The 16702-nt window shown below is 33.5% G+C and overlaps 1 protein-coding gene across 1 annotated transcript in view; it reads left to right on the forward strand.

Annotated features, from left to right (window-relative positions):
• The window catches only part of LOC118185280 (galactosylceramide sulfotransferase-like), a 31215-nt gene extending 16140 nt beyond the window's left edge, over positions 1–15075 (forward strand). The window contains exons 2-5 of the mRNA XM_035355125.2: positions 3700–3818; positions 7103–7533; positions 11361–11625; positions 13262–15075. Of these exons, the coding sequence (XP_035211016.2) occupies positions 3700–3818; positions 7103–7533; positions 11361–11625; positions 13262–13673 (1227 nt within the window). The 3' untranslated portion in view covers positions 13674–15075. The remainder of the gene's footprint in view (positions 1–3699; positions 3819–7102; positions 7534–11360; positions 11626–13261) is intronic.
• The last annotated feature ends 1627 nt before the right edge of the window (positions 15076–16702 follow it).

The following is a 16702-nucleotide window of genomic DNA, read 5'->3' on the forward strand; positions in this document are numbered from 1 at the left end:
CTTGTAGCTTTTCTTGTAGCAGTTTTAAATATATTTAATGTGAAAATATTTCCAGCAAAACTCAATAACTTCAATAAAAATAAAATGAATAAACTTCTGCATAATTTCGTACATTAAAGATATATGATTTTTTTTAGTCTTTAGTTATTAATGTGTCTAGCCATTGGAAAAGTGCACAGTGTAGTTAAACGCTAAATAGGAATTCTGCAAACTATAGAAAGAAGAAAAAACATTCATATCGAAATTAGAGGAAAAATGCATTGATTTCCATATCGAAAGCTTACCAGTTTTAATAATATGATTGAAAAATATGAGAATGTGTTTTGCAATTTTCTTACTTAAAAAAAAAAAAAATTTCAGCGTAAACTTTCAGCGTTTTTTTACCGTGTGGGACCAAAAGTAAACTTTAAGTTTTTTGCACCGAAAAATCTGCCTTTTTGCCCGTTGGCCAAATTGCTTTTTTTGCGTAGAAACGCTTAATCTAATTTATACAAAATGTTTAAATGTTTTATTTGTTTTGGTGTTTTATATTTTTCTACATTTTTCAGTTTTTAATAAAGATATTTCGAGGTTTTATGTATATTTGCCTTGTCGGGAATTGAAAACTGAATTAATTGAATGAGAAATATATTTGTAATGAAATTCAAGGAAATAAGTTTAAATGAAATGTGGAAAAATGCGTATAATTTAATATTCCATACAAGAAAAGTCATGTGGTGTATACACATCAGATTTTTTTTCCTGTTGCTGCAACAGTACCAGATATTGTCAGATGAATTTTAAATTTGTTGCATTTACATGATAAGCAGGATTTAATGTCAAAAATAAACTAATATTAGTTTTTTAATTGTTCAGAGAACACTCCCTATACGAGAATAAGGAAAGTCGCGCTATAATCTCGGATAATAGATTTTGGATATGAAAGTAGTAGTTTTATGGACCATGCAAATTCATTTATCAATCTCCTCACCTCTGCCCCCCCCCAAACAAAATAATAAAAATTCGTGGCTCCACTCCCGGTTACAGCATAGCTGATTTTTCATGTTCCCTGCTAATATCTAAAGTTTCCTTCTAAAATATTTTGATCTTGCATTGTAAGGTATATCGCATACGGCATATTATGCACAATAATCATCTAAAAATTGCCTTTATTATAGACGCTTCGGAATTGCAAGCTATTCTTCGACAAAAACAATATGGTTACTTTTTGCATCACAGTCAAAAATGTTCCACTGGAACATTTTTGACTGGAAAAATGTTCCACTGGAACGAAATCTGTAAGTTACCTGAATTTCATTAGGAAGGCATTAATGGGAGTGCAGTGGATCATCGTTAATGTGTCGGAAAAAAAATAAAATAATTTAGAAAAGAAAGCGCAAATTATTAAAAAAAAAGATGTGGAATGATTTAAATTTTAAATATCGCCCAATTCAAGTTTAATATGGTTTGTCAGTAGGGAATATTGATAGGCTTAGGTGGAGTAGCGAAACATTTTATACGATATTAGACGCAGTTAGACTTAGAAAATGCATTTACACTAACATTGGAACATTATACATCTTCTGTACATTTAAAAATAGAAAAAATACGCAATGTAATTAAATAGAAAATATTTAATATTTTTAATTAGATACAGGTTAATTCATTTTAAGCACTCCTTTCAGCTTGATGACTCCTCATTCATAGACCAGCGCTCCTTAGAACCACAATGCCACTATACTCCTGTCCACCCAGCACCCACGAAAGATCTAAAATGGCTTAAACATCTACCAAAAGGACAGGACTTAAAAAATCTTTTCTGATGGCTCTAAAGTTTCAGAGCAAGTAGGTGCAGCCTAGGTCGCTTTTCCACAGCAATACAGAAATTAACTCAGCACGGTTAGCGTTTTCCATGCTGAGTCCTTCGCTTTAAGGAAGGCAACGCTTTGGGCAGGCAACACCAATTTTCCATCCATCAGCTTCTACACGGACAGCATGAGCGTCCTACTGGCACTCAACAAGAACGGAATGCACGCCTTCCACATCTCCTCATTAAAAGAAGTGCTTATTACACTGTATTCTTCTATACAAGTGTTTCTATGCTGGGTACGTAGTCATCAAGGTAACCAAGGTAACAAAAGAACCGACTCTTTAACTAAAAAAGCCAAAAATCATCCTTCCATGGACGCAGAGATCCTACTCTTCATAGTCGCTGCCAAACACAAGATCTTCTGCGCCTTTATGTTCATCTGGCAAGCTCGCTGGGACGACTCAGAGACCGGTCGGCAAATCAAAGAAATTTCCACCTATTCATCTTTTCCGTGGTCTCCACCAAGAGGCTCAAAGCAGACTTCTATCTACAACAAGCTTTCACAAAACATGGAAGATTTCCCGCGTACCTCAGTAGGTTCTGCCATCAAAACGTCAAATACGCCTCGGTGCTTCAGCTTCTTCAGCAGACGTCTCAGATTACATCCACAACTGTCCACTCACTTCTCCCATCAGAACCTTCCTTTCTCAGCTTCAGGGATACCATAGCCTCAAAAACCTTCTTCAGGATTACTACGGAGAGCGGGGAATCATAACCATCATAGAGCATGTCTATTCTATGAGAAACATAATCATAGCAGATAACCAGGTCAGCACCTGACGAAATGTAAAGGCAGCAAGCCTTTACTCATGTATATATGTAAATATCTGTAAACTAACTAACCCTTTTTGCTAATTTTATACTAACATTCTCAAAACATTGTAAGTTGGAGTACGCAACAGACGTAATACACTAGTGTTAAATCTGTTTTTCAGTAATAAGGTTGAAAAGATGAACAACCAAAAAAAGTTGCTGGTGAAACGGATCAGGATAACATGACTGACCTGTAGTGCCCATTGAGAGGTGAAGCAGGCGGAATAATAATAAATAAAAAATCACGAATTAAATGCATTTTTATTTAAATAGAACAGATTACAAAGTAAATTATCATATTTTTAAGATACGCATCTATTGCTTTTGGGTAGTTTAACTCGTTAATAAAATATGAAAGAAACTATTTTACTTATTTCCGAATGGCAACAGACTCGAATAAAAAATGAAATGACGCATTAAATTAAAATAACGCAAAATTATGTTTCAGGACTAATAGCCTTTTTGATCTTAAAAAAACAGAAAGTAAAGAAGAAAGACTGTATATTATGCTTTAGAACTATGCAAAAAGTAAAACTATTTCCATTGGAAGCATTTAAAATTTTACTTAATTATTTATTGCCGTTTCATTTCACACATTACAGTTTCTTTCTTATTGCGAAAGCATGAAAGTTATCATTAAGATTATGAATTTAAATTTTGGACTTAGTCTGACTGATTTCATGTTTCGTAGCAAATAAATTAAAAATTCCAAATCTGTTTCTACCTGCACTAAAAATACTACTAACTAGCCGTAAAAATGTTTCGAGAAAACCAATAAGATTTGTATAAAATTATGGTAAGAGTCTGTGAGTTTTGCCTGTTTTACAAATAGAGAAATACTATTGCCTAAAGTCAATAGCTTATTTACGTTCACTTTAACTACAAGTGTGTACGTAGAAAATACAGAGTGAAGTTAGGCTTAGTTAAGGATTGGTATTTGATCTTTTTTTAATTGTTCAAAATCAAAAAGTACCATTAATGCTTATTCATAGAAAAACGATTTTTTATGCATTTATCCTTTATTATTTTTTTTCCAGCAAGCGAATGACGCATTATGGAAAACATCTTCAAATCAAAGGAGTTTCAACTTCATTTCATTTGTTGTGTGCATGGCTTTTGTAGTTTATTTCGTTCAGTATGAACAACCGGGAGTAAAGTATGTATTGCCAAATTTTTATACATTCTTTTCATAGTAGTTTATGTCCACGTAAAAATGGTTTTAAACATTGAAAAAAATCTTTTGCGGCTTATTCTTCAATAATATCAATTGTAATCTCTGAGCAGTTTTTAAAGAATATGCGCTGAAATACAATTAATAATAATAATAATAATAAACACATTTTATATAAGGCGAAAATTAATAAATACACCTTTTAGCCTAATCCAACTATAACTAAACAAGACCCTTTCTTAAAAGGCATGCATTAAAGTTCATTTAATAATAAACACATTTGTAAAAGGCCAAAAAAATAATAAATGTACAGTTAGGTGAATCCGACTATGACTAAACTACATTGATGTTTAAGATTTTAGTTACTTTTTTGTAATAAATCGAAACTATCACTAATAATTTAGAAACTAATGTCACATGATTTGTAGATTGATGGATGTAATGGCAAAAAGACTTCGTTCCTTTCATGGATACAATTTTTACAAAAAAATATGAAAGCTATCGTTTGGCGAATCAGTTTGTCTATAGAACTGCCATTCGTATGAAAAGAATTCCAGTACTAACAAATTTCGATTAAAATGAATTTTTGAAATCGTTTGGACGATAGAGTGAGATGTAAAATTATTGGTAGGCTTCAGGCTGGTCGCTGTCAAGTGGATGCGTCTTGATAGACAGGAGTATCACAAATGGCAAACGGTTTCAAATTATACGTTCTGTCACCGGACAAATTTGTCAAGGCCGGAATTGAGTTACCACACTTATGGAGGACTGACACGTGGCATTAAATACGCGATGTTACTCAGAAATCTCATTCGAGTCCTCGCTGCTGCGTCTGGAACAAACTGTATACAGACGCCTAAGAGGCAGACATTTTTACACCCGACACCAGCGATATGCACCCGTCTCAACAGATCACGAAATAGAGCTTACCTTTCGCGCATCCAGGCACGTTATTCTCGTATAAGCAAAATTGAAATCATGTCTTCTTCAGTGATGATTGAATATGCAGAGTGATTTTCGGTGAGCATTCATGTGGTGAAAGTCTGCAACATGCTACATTTGGAAAGAAAACCTTTACTTTCCCTTACATTGAATTCCCTAATATAAGGTTTATTTACCTACACATAAAGTAAATCAACAGTTTTGGTGGCTGTGAAATCTTGTGTGGGAAGACATCTTGTTGAATGCTCTAACGCCATTGCATACATTTGTGGCAGACCGCATAATATTACAGAGATGAAGTTTCTGAACATTTTGTGAGACTTTTCTATACCGTTGTTGCACAGAACTATACTTTTATGAACGATGATGCCAGACAATAAGACCTCATAGCATCCTTCCATAAACGCCTTGCTTTTAGAGGAATGGAATTTGTTGCTATTGTTGCGTCGTACGGGTTCGTTACGAAATGAATGCACAAGACCGATGTAAAATCAACAAAATTTATTATTATCACAACAAAAATGCTTAAATTTCCTAAAATATTCGTGCAGTATTACAATATCTCACAGTAGTTATCTTTTAACTACTCAAACGTTCAAGAGAACTTAGTTCAAAACAGCTAGAGAAAGCTAATCCGCGAATTCGCTACAGTCAACAAGAGCAGTTTTCTAAACAATAACAAACTAAGTAACTACTACGAACTGAGAGGTTTTCCTCTTTTTATAAGATTTTAAAATCGCGCACGAGAATTTTCTAGTACTTTCTCGAAATCAAAAAGAGATATTTATTAAATGTTACATGCACGCGCTCTTGTATTTTCAAATTTCCGGCTTAGCTTTCTTTTAATATTCGTCACGCGCTGCACTGCGCGGGAAATAAAATGATTTAATTTACAATTCAACTAACATTAGCTATTTAAATACCAAATGCGTAACACTATAAATTTACTTACAGTTATATTTTCTTTCTCATTTGCATAAGATAAAATACTTTACCTCTCATTTATTTTGCTATCTTAATGTTGACTGTCTTATAATATTGGGCATCTATATGAAACTTTCATTCCAATAACCAGTTATTTTGAGATATCTGCCGTTTCGTACTTAATTTTTTTCTTAATTTTGGACATCAATATATATTCCTTACGTCTTCTTCTAAGAGGTTTCAGTGAGTTATCGTATTAGAAAGTTTTCTTCTGAGGCAACATCCAGGCAAAGGCTTACAAAGGGTTACTTTTCCAGCCAGATATCTCTTTAGTGTTCTGCTGTATTTAGGAAAAGAACAAATCAACCTGATTGAAAAAAAGGAAAACATCTGATATGCGATCAGTTAACTTGAAAACTGAATAATCAGTTCATCAGATGCATCTAAGATTTCATATCTCAGTTGTTTGTGAGGGAAATAGCAACAACATCTCTAGCTTCGCAAGACATAATTCTCAATTGTAAAAGAAAGACATCATACAGCAAGGATCCATTTTCCCCCTTTATTACTTTTTAACTGAATCTGCGTGAAAAGAGTTCAAAATAATACCATTATTATGAAATTCGTTTATAAAATTTGCATTGTAATAAAAGATATGAGAAAAATATTTTTTATTTTCTGCTCTAAATAATATCTGCAGTTTTATTCCAGATTGGTAAAATTCTGAACAATCCACCTTCAAACAAAATAAGAGAAAATTAACTGTTTTCCTGCGAATTCGAAAAAAGCCACCTCCATCGCCTTAAATGAAGCCTTTCACTCTGCATAAAACTCGGGCAATGTCGGGTGCTTCAGCTAATTAAAAATATAAGTGGCTTTATAATATTCCAATTACACTTTCTAGAGGAAAAAATATGAAGTACCTTTGCAACGAATTATTTTATTGGTTATTACTTTTCTATTGACTCAATCATTTTAGTTACGTAATGATACCGCAATACTGATCACCTTAGCTACTTGATTGATCACAGTTCACACAGCTATGAGAGTATGGCAGAATATAAGTAACATATTCCTGACAAGTTGTCCAATCTAAAATCTAATGAATTAAAAGTTTTTGAAAAAAAAATTTTTCTTTAAAATTATAAAAATTCATTGCTTAAAATCTCTTAAATTATGCAATTGAAAAAAAAATTTAATTTTCCATATCGTATTTTAGTAACTTATTTCCTAAACATTTTTTTAAATAATTCATCTTCTAATCACATTTATAACGGATCTTATGATTTTTATAAAACTTACTCTGGTAATGTTGTTCATGTATTTAATATAAATTAATATTATGTATCACGATATCGGCGACAGAAAAAAATCATTGTATTTAATTACCCTTTTTTTTTCAGTTCCTTAAGCGGAGTATTTAATGCTGAAGAGGAAGATGAAATAGTGACTTCTGAAACCTTTACAAACTCTTGCAGACCCCGAGAAAACATCGTCTTCCTCAAAACACACAAGTGTGCCAGTTCCAGCATACAGAATATCTTCACTAGATATGGTTATCGTAATGGTCTCACCTTTGTGTTGCCTGCAAAAGGAAGTTACATTGGCCACCCGGAGCCTTTCAACTGGTCGATGGTACCGAATGCAAGGAAATTCGGTCTTCGGTACAATATCTTGACGCACCATTGCCGCTTCAGTTACGATGAAATGAAACGAAATTTTCCAAACGATGTTGTTTTTGTAACAATAGTCAGACAGCCTGTCGAACTGTACGAATCTCTGTTTTCATTCTATAGTTTACATCGATTCTACAAAGAAAGGTTTGATACTCTTGGTAAGTGAACAATTTAAACAAATGTGAAGGATAACAGATATCCACCACATTTTACGTATTAAAAATGTGAGCTGAAAATTAAGATAAAAATTAGAGGATTAGAAAAATATAAATAAACAATTAATTCAAGCAAGTCAATTTATTTTCCTTCATTCGTACACCTTTTCCAAAATCTCAAAAATTCGCGGGAGAATTAAAATATGTAATTTCAGACACAGCACATTCTGCACAAAAAATAAATGGGACTGTTCAATACTTCCCATTCTACAGGGCCAATTGACAAAATTTAGACTTATAACATTGTTCTAACATAGGTATTTTGACACAAAATCGGACTATGACAAAATCTTAAGTTTTGTAAAAGTAGTTTTAAAATAGGTTTTAAAAAATTAGCTCTCAAAATTTTAGCTCCTCAGTCTTAATTGAATTATACATACACTGAAGTGACAAAAGTCATGGTATAGCAATATGCAAATATACAGATGGAAGTAGTATCGCGTAGAAAATGTATAAATGGGAAGTGTTTTGGCAGGGCTTTCATTTGTGTTCAAGTTATTCATGTGAAGACGCTTTGACGTGATTATGGCCGCACGACGAGAATTAACAGACTTTGAAAGCGGAATGTTAGTTGAAGCTAGACGCATGGGTCATTCCATTCCGGATATCGTTAGGGAATTCAACATTCCGAGATCCACAGTGTCAAGAGTGTGCCGAGAGTATCTAATTTCAGGCATAACATCCCACCATGGACAGCGCAGTGGCCGAAAACCTGCACTTAACGACCGAGACCAGCAACGTCTGCATAGAGTTGTCAATGTACCACAGACAAGCAACACTGCGTCAAATAACCGCAGAAATCAATGTGGGACGTACGAGGGACGTCTCCGATAGGACAGTGCAGCGAAATTTGTCTTAATTGGGCTATGTCAGCAGAAGACCGACTCCAGTGCCTTTACTGACAGCACGACATCGCCTGCAGCGGCTCTCGTGGGCTCGTGAGCTTATCGGTTGGTCTCTAAACGAATGGAAAACCGTGGCTTGGTCAGATGAGTCACGATTTCAGTTGATAAGAGCTGATGGTAGGGTTCGAGTGTGGCGCAGACCCCACGAAGCCATCGACCCAAGTTGTCAACAAGGCATTGTTCAAGCTGGTGGTGGTTCCATAATGGTCTGGGCTGTTTTACATGGCATGGACTCGGTCCTCTAGTGCAAGTGAACCGATTATTGACTGGAAATAAATATCTTCAGCTACTTGGAGATCACTTACAGCCATTCATGGACTTCACGTACTCAAACAACGATGGGATTTTTATGGATGACAATGCGACATGTCACCGGGCCACAATTGTTCGCGATTGGTTAGAAGAACATTCTGGACAATTCCAGCGAATGATCTGGCCACCTAGATCGCCCGACATGAATCCCATCGAACATTTGTGGGACATCATCGAGAGGTCAGTTCGTGCCCAAAACCCTGCACCGTCAACAGTTTCACAATTATAGACGTCTATAGAGGCAGCATGGCTCAATATTCCTGCAGGGGACTTCCAACGACTTGTTGAGTCCATGCCACGTCGAGTTGCTGCACTTCGCCGGGCAAAAGGAGGACCGATAAAATATTAGGAGGTATCTCGTGACTTTTGTCACTTCAGTGTATATTTATTAAGATCTTTACTTTCTTAAACCTACTTGATTTCTTCTTTCACAATTCGAAATTTAGGTTCAATCCAAATAAAATTCTCAGAGAGTTTCTGATTTATTTTTAAAATTTGTATACTTTACTTTTTATACATTTTTCGAAAAAAATTTCGAATTATAAAATTTTTACCATCATCTTAAAAAATGTATTCTAGGCATACCTAAAAAAATTAGTTTTTATTCGAAATTTCCAAAGATATACGTGAATCTATATATCAGCAGGATTTGAATTTTGGTATATTCGTTATAAGCGATAGTAAGACCAAATGGAGAATTCTTTTTTCTACTCGTGCACAATGAAAGGAAAAGGAAAGCAGGTTACTATAAATTAAGAATTTTGCCATTTTTGGAGAAAACTGGAAAAAGTGCTCCAAGATAATGTTTTTAATTCTCAGTAAGTTTCTCGCCAAATAGTACAAAATTTAATATTTATGCTTAATTTGATTCATGGAAGCGAAACATGAAACACATAGGTGTGTTTTTTCAGAAAACGTCTGATTTCGTGTCAAAATACCTATGTTAAAATAAGGCTTTATATTAATCTAACATATATCCTAAGCCGCGTTTCAAACCATAAAAAACGCAAATTAAATTGCGTCAATTGGTCCAATAGAACGGGAGATATAGAACTGTTCCATTTTTTTCCTCAGTGTACATAAACCAGGTTTCGTACCTGAACTAACAGCAATCAATGTGAGGCAGCCACTATTCAATTAAAGAAATATTGAGAAACATTATGCAAGTTGCTGTAATCGATTTCAGGCGTGCGTTGATCGAAGATGACACTTAAAAGCTGCCATAATATTAGAGTAATTTCGTTTTAAATATTGGCATGTAATAAATTGTAAAGCTATAATACTGTAAGATAGATTAAAATGAGTTCTTTCTATTTACTGTAGTATTTCATCTAAAAAACTGCCAGGACTTTCTGTCCCCTCCATACTTACTCATATGTGTACTTTTCTACCATGTATAGCGTAGTAAATGTTTTGCACAATTTATATCTGACTTGTGCATCTTGAAGAGATTTTATTAAATCCGTTACTTATTTCTTGAAATTTTTAATCGCAATCCCTAAGTGCAAACGATATGCTTTGTGCCTTCAAGATGAGAAACTATTAAGAAATATGTGAGTGAAAATTCATTGCCGAACTCTTTGTAGTATACTTTAGGTCGATTCAAGATTTCTTTAGTCTAGAATTTAATGGTTTAAACCAAGACTACCATAGTAATCCTATGGTTTCTAAATAGGATGTAAAAAAGGACAAAAATCTAAGAAATCATCCAGGAATATTCATGTAAAGAATACGCTTTACATTTTCTTATTCAAGAACGCAGTATGAAGAATCCATCGTTGCAAACAGATAAAAAACTTTTTTTTTTCTTCGTTTTTGAAAATCTCGAATATTCGAATTTTTCCATTATCAGAATAATCTTCAGTTTTAACTAGTTCAGTTATATAGTACTGTTCTACCGTATATTTTGTTATCCTTTTTTTGTTTGTTTAAAGGCTCATCGCACTTTAGTTTACAAATACATTTGTACAAAATGTAACTCAGATGCTCATTGATAAACAACAAACCTTAAAGCCTAAATACAGATCGCTGATATCGAATGACATCTAAGTAATTTTTCATAATTGAAGAGTTATCTGTTGTGCTCATAATTTATCTTTAAAAAGATAGGGAGTTCAAGGTTTTTCAGTGGTACAGAAATTAATTCCAAATGGAGGTCTAATAGATGAATAAAAATTGCAAGTGCAGCAGATTTGTTTGGGATGTAACCACTTTTCTCAGATAATCTTCTGTAACGATATCCTTCAATATGAAGCATCTGTTAATGCTTACAAGCATAAAAAGTTCTGAGGCTTAAAAATGAACACGTTTGCTTGCTTAGAAAGGAAAAATGTTTTATTTAGATGAAAAAAGAATCATTTTTTTTAGTTTCTGTAATTAACATAATACATTTTTAGATACTTAAAGACTAATAGTAGAGTCCAAATCACTTCTTGCGAAAATTAGTAAGAGGTTTTGAAAATAAACTGAAAAACAAAGGAAAATTAATGCTTCTCGTATTAATATTTGCCCTAACTACTTAGCAAATTTATATTGAATTGTGTGTCTTTTCAGGAAAACACCAAAAGCCTCCCGAAGCTTACGAGAAAAGAATGGGTGGCAAAATTGGTTTCAATCAAATGCTGTTCGACTTGGGTATGGACAGTAAGGCGTTTTCCAACTCAACTGCCGTGCATGAATACGTGGAATATCTGGATTCTGTTTTCGACCTCGTTATGGTAAGAGAAAGGATGGACGAATCCCTGGTACTTTTACGGGAACTCCTATGCTGGAGCATAGATGATGTTATAGTATTTCATTTGAATGCCAGGAATAAAAGGTATTTGTTTCTGCAAAACAGCTAGAACCTATCAAAAGGTTCATTACTTTTTACAAATTAAACTTTAAAAATTTTAAATAGTAATGTACAATTGCATTTTTAAAAAATGCCTCAGTCAGAAGGGAACATATTAAAAACGTTCAATAAATTTTAAGCTTATGTTAAGGTGGAATACTAAATTGGGGTGGCGTGTTAGGTGTGAAGATGTTAAAAAAACAAGTATAGTGGTTTCGTTTACCTAAAGTAGGCTCCTAGTCTTTGCCGTGTCATAGTGATCTGTCCAATCAAAAAAAAAATGACAAGACTTGTTACATTTACAAAGACAGTTTATCGTAGCGCCATGCTAGATTGTGCACCACAGTGATTATTCGATTTCTGCCACTGCAGAATCATTCTTCATATTCCTGGCACTGAAAAACGGTATTCTTATGCTCTGCATGCAGCTTCTTCAGCCTTCGTAATAGCAGCCAACAGCATCTTCCAATACAGAGAGCGCGGGTGAAAAGCCAAACCAAGGAACAAACTCCAGAAGAAAATAACAGACTGTAACACGCATTAAATGAGGGTGTGAATAAGTGCAGCCATCACCACAACATCTGCACGTAAAAGTGCTTGCTTTCAGTAATAATGCTGCAATAGCACTCACTCATATACCCGCAATAGAACGCGAAGGAAAGCCAACCGCGAAAAAGTGGTAAAAGCCTAAGGCAGCTGGAAGAATAAAAGCAGCAAAAGGTGACGAAGTTCACAAATTCCTGTTGCTTTTAAGCTAATTAAACCAACAGTTAAGCATCTCAGCCAATGAATATTTCCACAGTGAGAAGAGCAACCAATGATAATATTCCTCTCACCTATCAAACAAGCTGAAATGAGTTCTTGTCTGAAGAAATTGCTTAGTAATTTGACAACAAACCCATCGGCAAAAACTGTCGCCAACAGAAGCAGGTGAAATCTCTTAGCTGTTTTTATAAGGTTGTAATAATTCCAAAGCCTTTAATTTAATATGACCTCTTCACAAAATAGTACAACTGGATTTAAAAGCTATGGGGTATTTCAACACTTTTTCCAATAGTGCAACTTCTGGGCATCCGACACTCATTACTTGGTTTTACACACAATGTTTGCTGATCGGGTGAGCCTGCCCATCATAGTAACAGCATGCATTGCAAAGTTATCAAATTTTTAACTAACGAAGAGATGGCATCTAATCTGATAACTGACTGTCAAAGAATGTGTAACTTTCTTTAAACATAACGTGCAGTAAGTACCACATGAATATATGACCTGTACTAATTCAGAAGTCAAACAACAAAAATCAGCGTTATATTTACAAAATTTTCACAGGACTAGTTTCAATGGTTTTACCGAACCATCATCTTCAGCTGCAAAACCGCAAATGAAAAAAATTTTTTTAAAGAAGATGATGGTTCGGTAAAACCATTGAAACTAGTCCTGTGAAAATTTTGTAAATATAACGCTGATTTTTGTTGTTTGACTTCTGAATCAGTATTTATTCGGCGTGTTATTGTGTCTTAATTATATGACCTGTATTTATTTATTCTTACCTTTTAACGACACATTCATTTTGATTTAAGTTTCATATTGAGAGAGATTTTATTCTGAATTTGTGTTGCAGGTACAAACGGAAAATGAATCCAGAGCTTTTGCAACGTCTACTGAAGTTCAACAGCGCAGATATGATCTTATATAAGTATTTTGTGCGCAGGCTGGAACAGAGAATACAAGAATACGGTTCAGAAAAGATGTCAGTCGCAGTTGAAGAGCTCAAGAACAGAACCAGCATGTGGTATAACATTTGTGTGCAGAAACAGGATTTCCAGTCCAGAGTCATCAACTCCAAACGATATTACACAAACCGTATGGTCATGGCGTACGTGAAAAAAAACCAGAATGAAACATGTGATGATTTGACAACTCAGGAACCGGTTTTCACTGAAAAATTGCTTCGTAAACAGAGATTTATGTATCCCAAACCAAAAACTTATCGATCCCGTTACAAATATAGAGTACGGCAGTGGAGAAAATAAAAAAAATTCTGGTTAATTTTCTCCATATTCTTCACTCAGGAATTGTTGTGAGAACATTTGCTCAAACTCGTTTGTAAAGATATTGTTTTATTTATAACATTAACATGGCACAAACAGTTAAAGACACGCTGTTTTTAAAAGAACAGCAGAGAAAAATAAATATCAATTAAATAAAATATTTAAGAAATGCGGATGAAAAGCATTTTCGAGAAAAACTCAAGTTCAAATGTTTAATAACCTCCATGAAGCTTCCTTTCGAAAATTTTAATATGTTTTCTTGAAAGATGCACAAAAAAGCAAGGATAAGTAATTGAAAAACTTCAAAGAAATGTTTTTAGCGTATTTTAATTTAAATATAATTTATATTTTACTTTAAAGAAAAGTAAGGAAATTATCTGTATATACCTTTTATTTTAATTTTAAGAAATGTATCAGGCAGTCTTGCACAGTTTTTTATTCTGATATATTACGTTAACAAGGAGGGAGACAAGAAGAAAAATAGTTGGTAATTCGACCTGCAAGGTTTGCACATTCTCCCATGTGATCTGTTCCGATGGGGTTTTTAACACAATTATCATTCGCATGTTTTCATGAAACTTTATTTTGCTGAAAAGGATTTGTGAGCAGATATTGCATTAGATATTCAATTATTTTTCTTAAAATGAAGAATTTTAAGCGCTGCGCAAAGTTGTTAGCTATTGTAACAGAAATTTCAGAAGAAGGATTTTTTTTTTTTTAATATCCCTAAATTTTTTTTTCATTAAGATTTTGGTTGTAATTTTCGTTGCTGAAAACACCTAATTTTTTTTCGTATTTTGGAAATACGTTTGCGGCTATTGTAAAATATTAATTGCATTCTGGTAAAATAAAAAATTCAGATGTATCTACTCGGTTCACTGAAAATCACTAAATATCTTCTTAATGCTGGTCATGTATGCTTAGCCCTCCTGTCTTCCATTCAAATTTGAAATTCCCATTTGGAGAAGAAACTGGAATGCATACATATTATGACGCAGAAAAATTTGAATCCTGTTTTAAGTAATTTTTCATTTAATTTTTAGAATCTGGTGTTTTTATGCCTTTACAAATTTTAATAGTGATGACTAGAAATGTAGTTTGATGTTTCAGGTACAAAATAACGATTTTAATACATAAAACGCAAGAAAAACCTTTTCATTTTCATCTTTCATTTTTTTTGCTATTATTTCTCTTAATCCCTACGCAGATGTCTTACTGGAGTCTTGTGATTCCTACTTTAATATGTGATTTCGAGCACTTAGAAGCATTAAAATAATTCAATCGTTATTACACAAGTTGATATTTGAATGTGCATTAAAAGTAACCTGTTAAATACGAAATGTACAAAAAAATGTGGAAAAAATAAAAATATTTTGAATAATATGATGTAGAATTCCTGTTCAAAAATACGACATTTTTTATTTATTTTGCACATATTTGTTAGCCTTCGCAGCTAAAAATATTTATGTTAGCAAATAACCTGTTAAAGAATTTTGGTTCAGTAACGATCGCATTCATCAAACGTGTATTGTAATGTGCATCAAACTGCTGGATAAAACTGAACCCATCTTTCAAAACAACACTGTACATTTTAACTTTAGAGATGTATAAGGACGGCACCAGGACGAAACCGTAATTTTACATTTCTGCTGTTTTCGCTAGAGTGATTTTTCTTGGTTATTTTCGATGTTTTAGAATGAGCTTAAAGACAAAGATGCATATTTTATTATGTTTCGAATATATCATAATTATCGTACAAAAACCAAAAATAATTTCTTGCCCAACCAATGATATGAGAAACACTTGAATAGATGTCTCTCTCTAAATATCAGAAATATTAACAATGTTTAAGACAGAAAACATATGTAGGATGAGAACTACCTCTACTGTACATGGAAAGGCAATCTTCGATGTTGGCCGTTTGAAGAATGAATGTTTTGTAGTAACTGCGGCAGTTGGAGAATGAACCATGAGAAATATAAAAAAACTGTCTCATCTCAGGTGTGGATATTTAAGTTTTAGTTTTCATTGTAACTTATGCTAGTTTTTCACTTTTAAACTTAGCTTTCTTTGGAAAGACTCAGATATTTGTAAGCGATGTAACGTTTCGAGAGGTTAATATGATCGAACAATTTATTCACTAGCATACATTACTTATGTTGCAGTTTTACTGAAACCTTTGCAGTATTTGTACCGAACTTATGCATACGAGGTGTATTTAAGAAACTTCGATAGTCATTTATTTTTCGAAACTTCCATCCGTTTTATTATTTATTTATTCAGAACAAAACAAATAGAACGAATGCTCATAGTTAGGATGCGTGTGGCAAGTCACTGGGAGATCAATATGATATGGGTTTGTCCACGATTTCGTGTATCAAAAATTCAAACAGATGAGCTGCAATCCTTCACAGGTCTCATCATTTGTGTATATTAAGCTACAGATTAAACATTTATGAAAGCGGCGAGGATTGTTGATATAGAGAATGCGCTTTACATGTGGCTTATTCAGTAACACAGTTCCAGCACAGTTAACTGGATCAAATTTATTTTGATATCATTCCAAAGCTTGCAATGCACTTACGATGGATTGGCATGATAAAGAAGACTAAAGCGATCCGAATGATTCATTAGTTCTGATTACTGGCAGCTTCCAAAACAAAAAATTGGTAGAGAAACTAAGTAACTACTGAAGTTATGTAATCTCCTATTTCAAACCTCACAGTTGTTAAAATTGGTATATTAGTTGTTTTTGATATTAATATTAAAATAATTTGATTAAATGCTTAATTTAATTACCAAGTTTTAGATAATACAAACAAAGAGATTATTGTCACCCCTGAGCATTTATAAGAATTTTTTGAATCTGCAATTATTCTAATTTTTCCCTATCCAAACCATACTGATTTTAATTTGTTTAGATAACCGAGGTTGTACTATTTCTTCAGAATCACAGCTAAAGCATTTACGGTTCTGTGATTCTGAAGAAACTTTCAAAAAATGGCTTCGAG

Source organism: Stegodyphus dumicola, chromosome 10 (assembly GCF_044657685.1).
Source record: "Stegodyphus dumicola isolate Sdum_Otavi_A_Nest chromosome 10, ASM4465768v1".
NCBI classification, from domain to species: Eukaryota; Metazoa; Arthropoda; class Arachnida; order Araneae; family Eresidae; genus Stegodyphus; species Stegodyphus dumicola.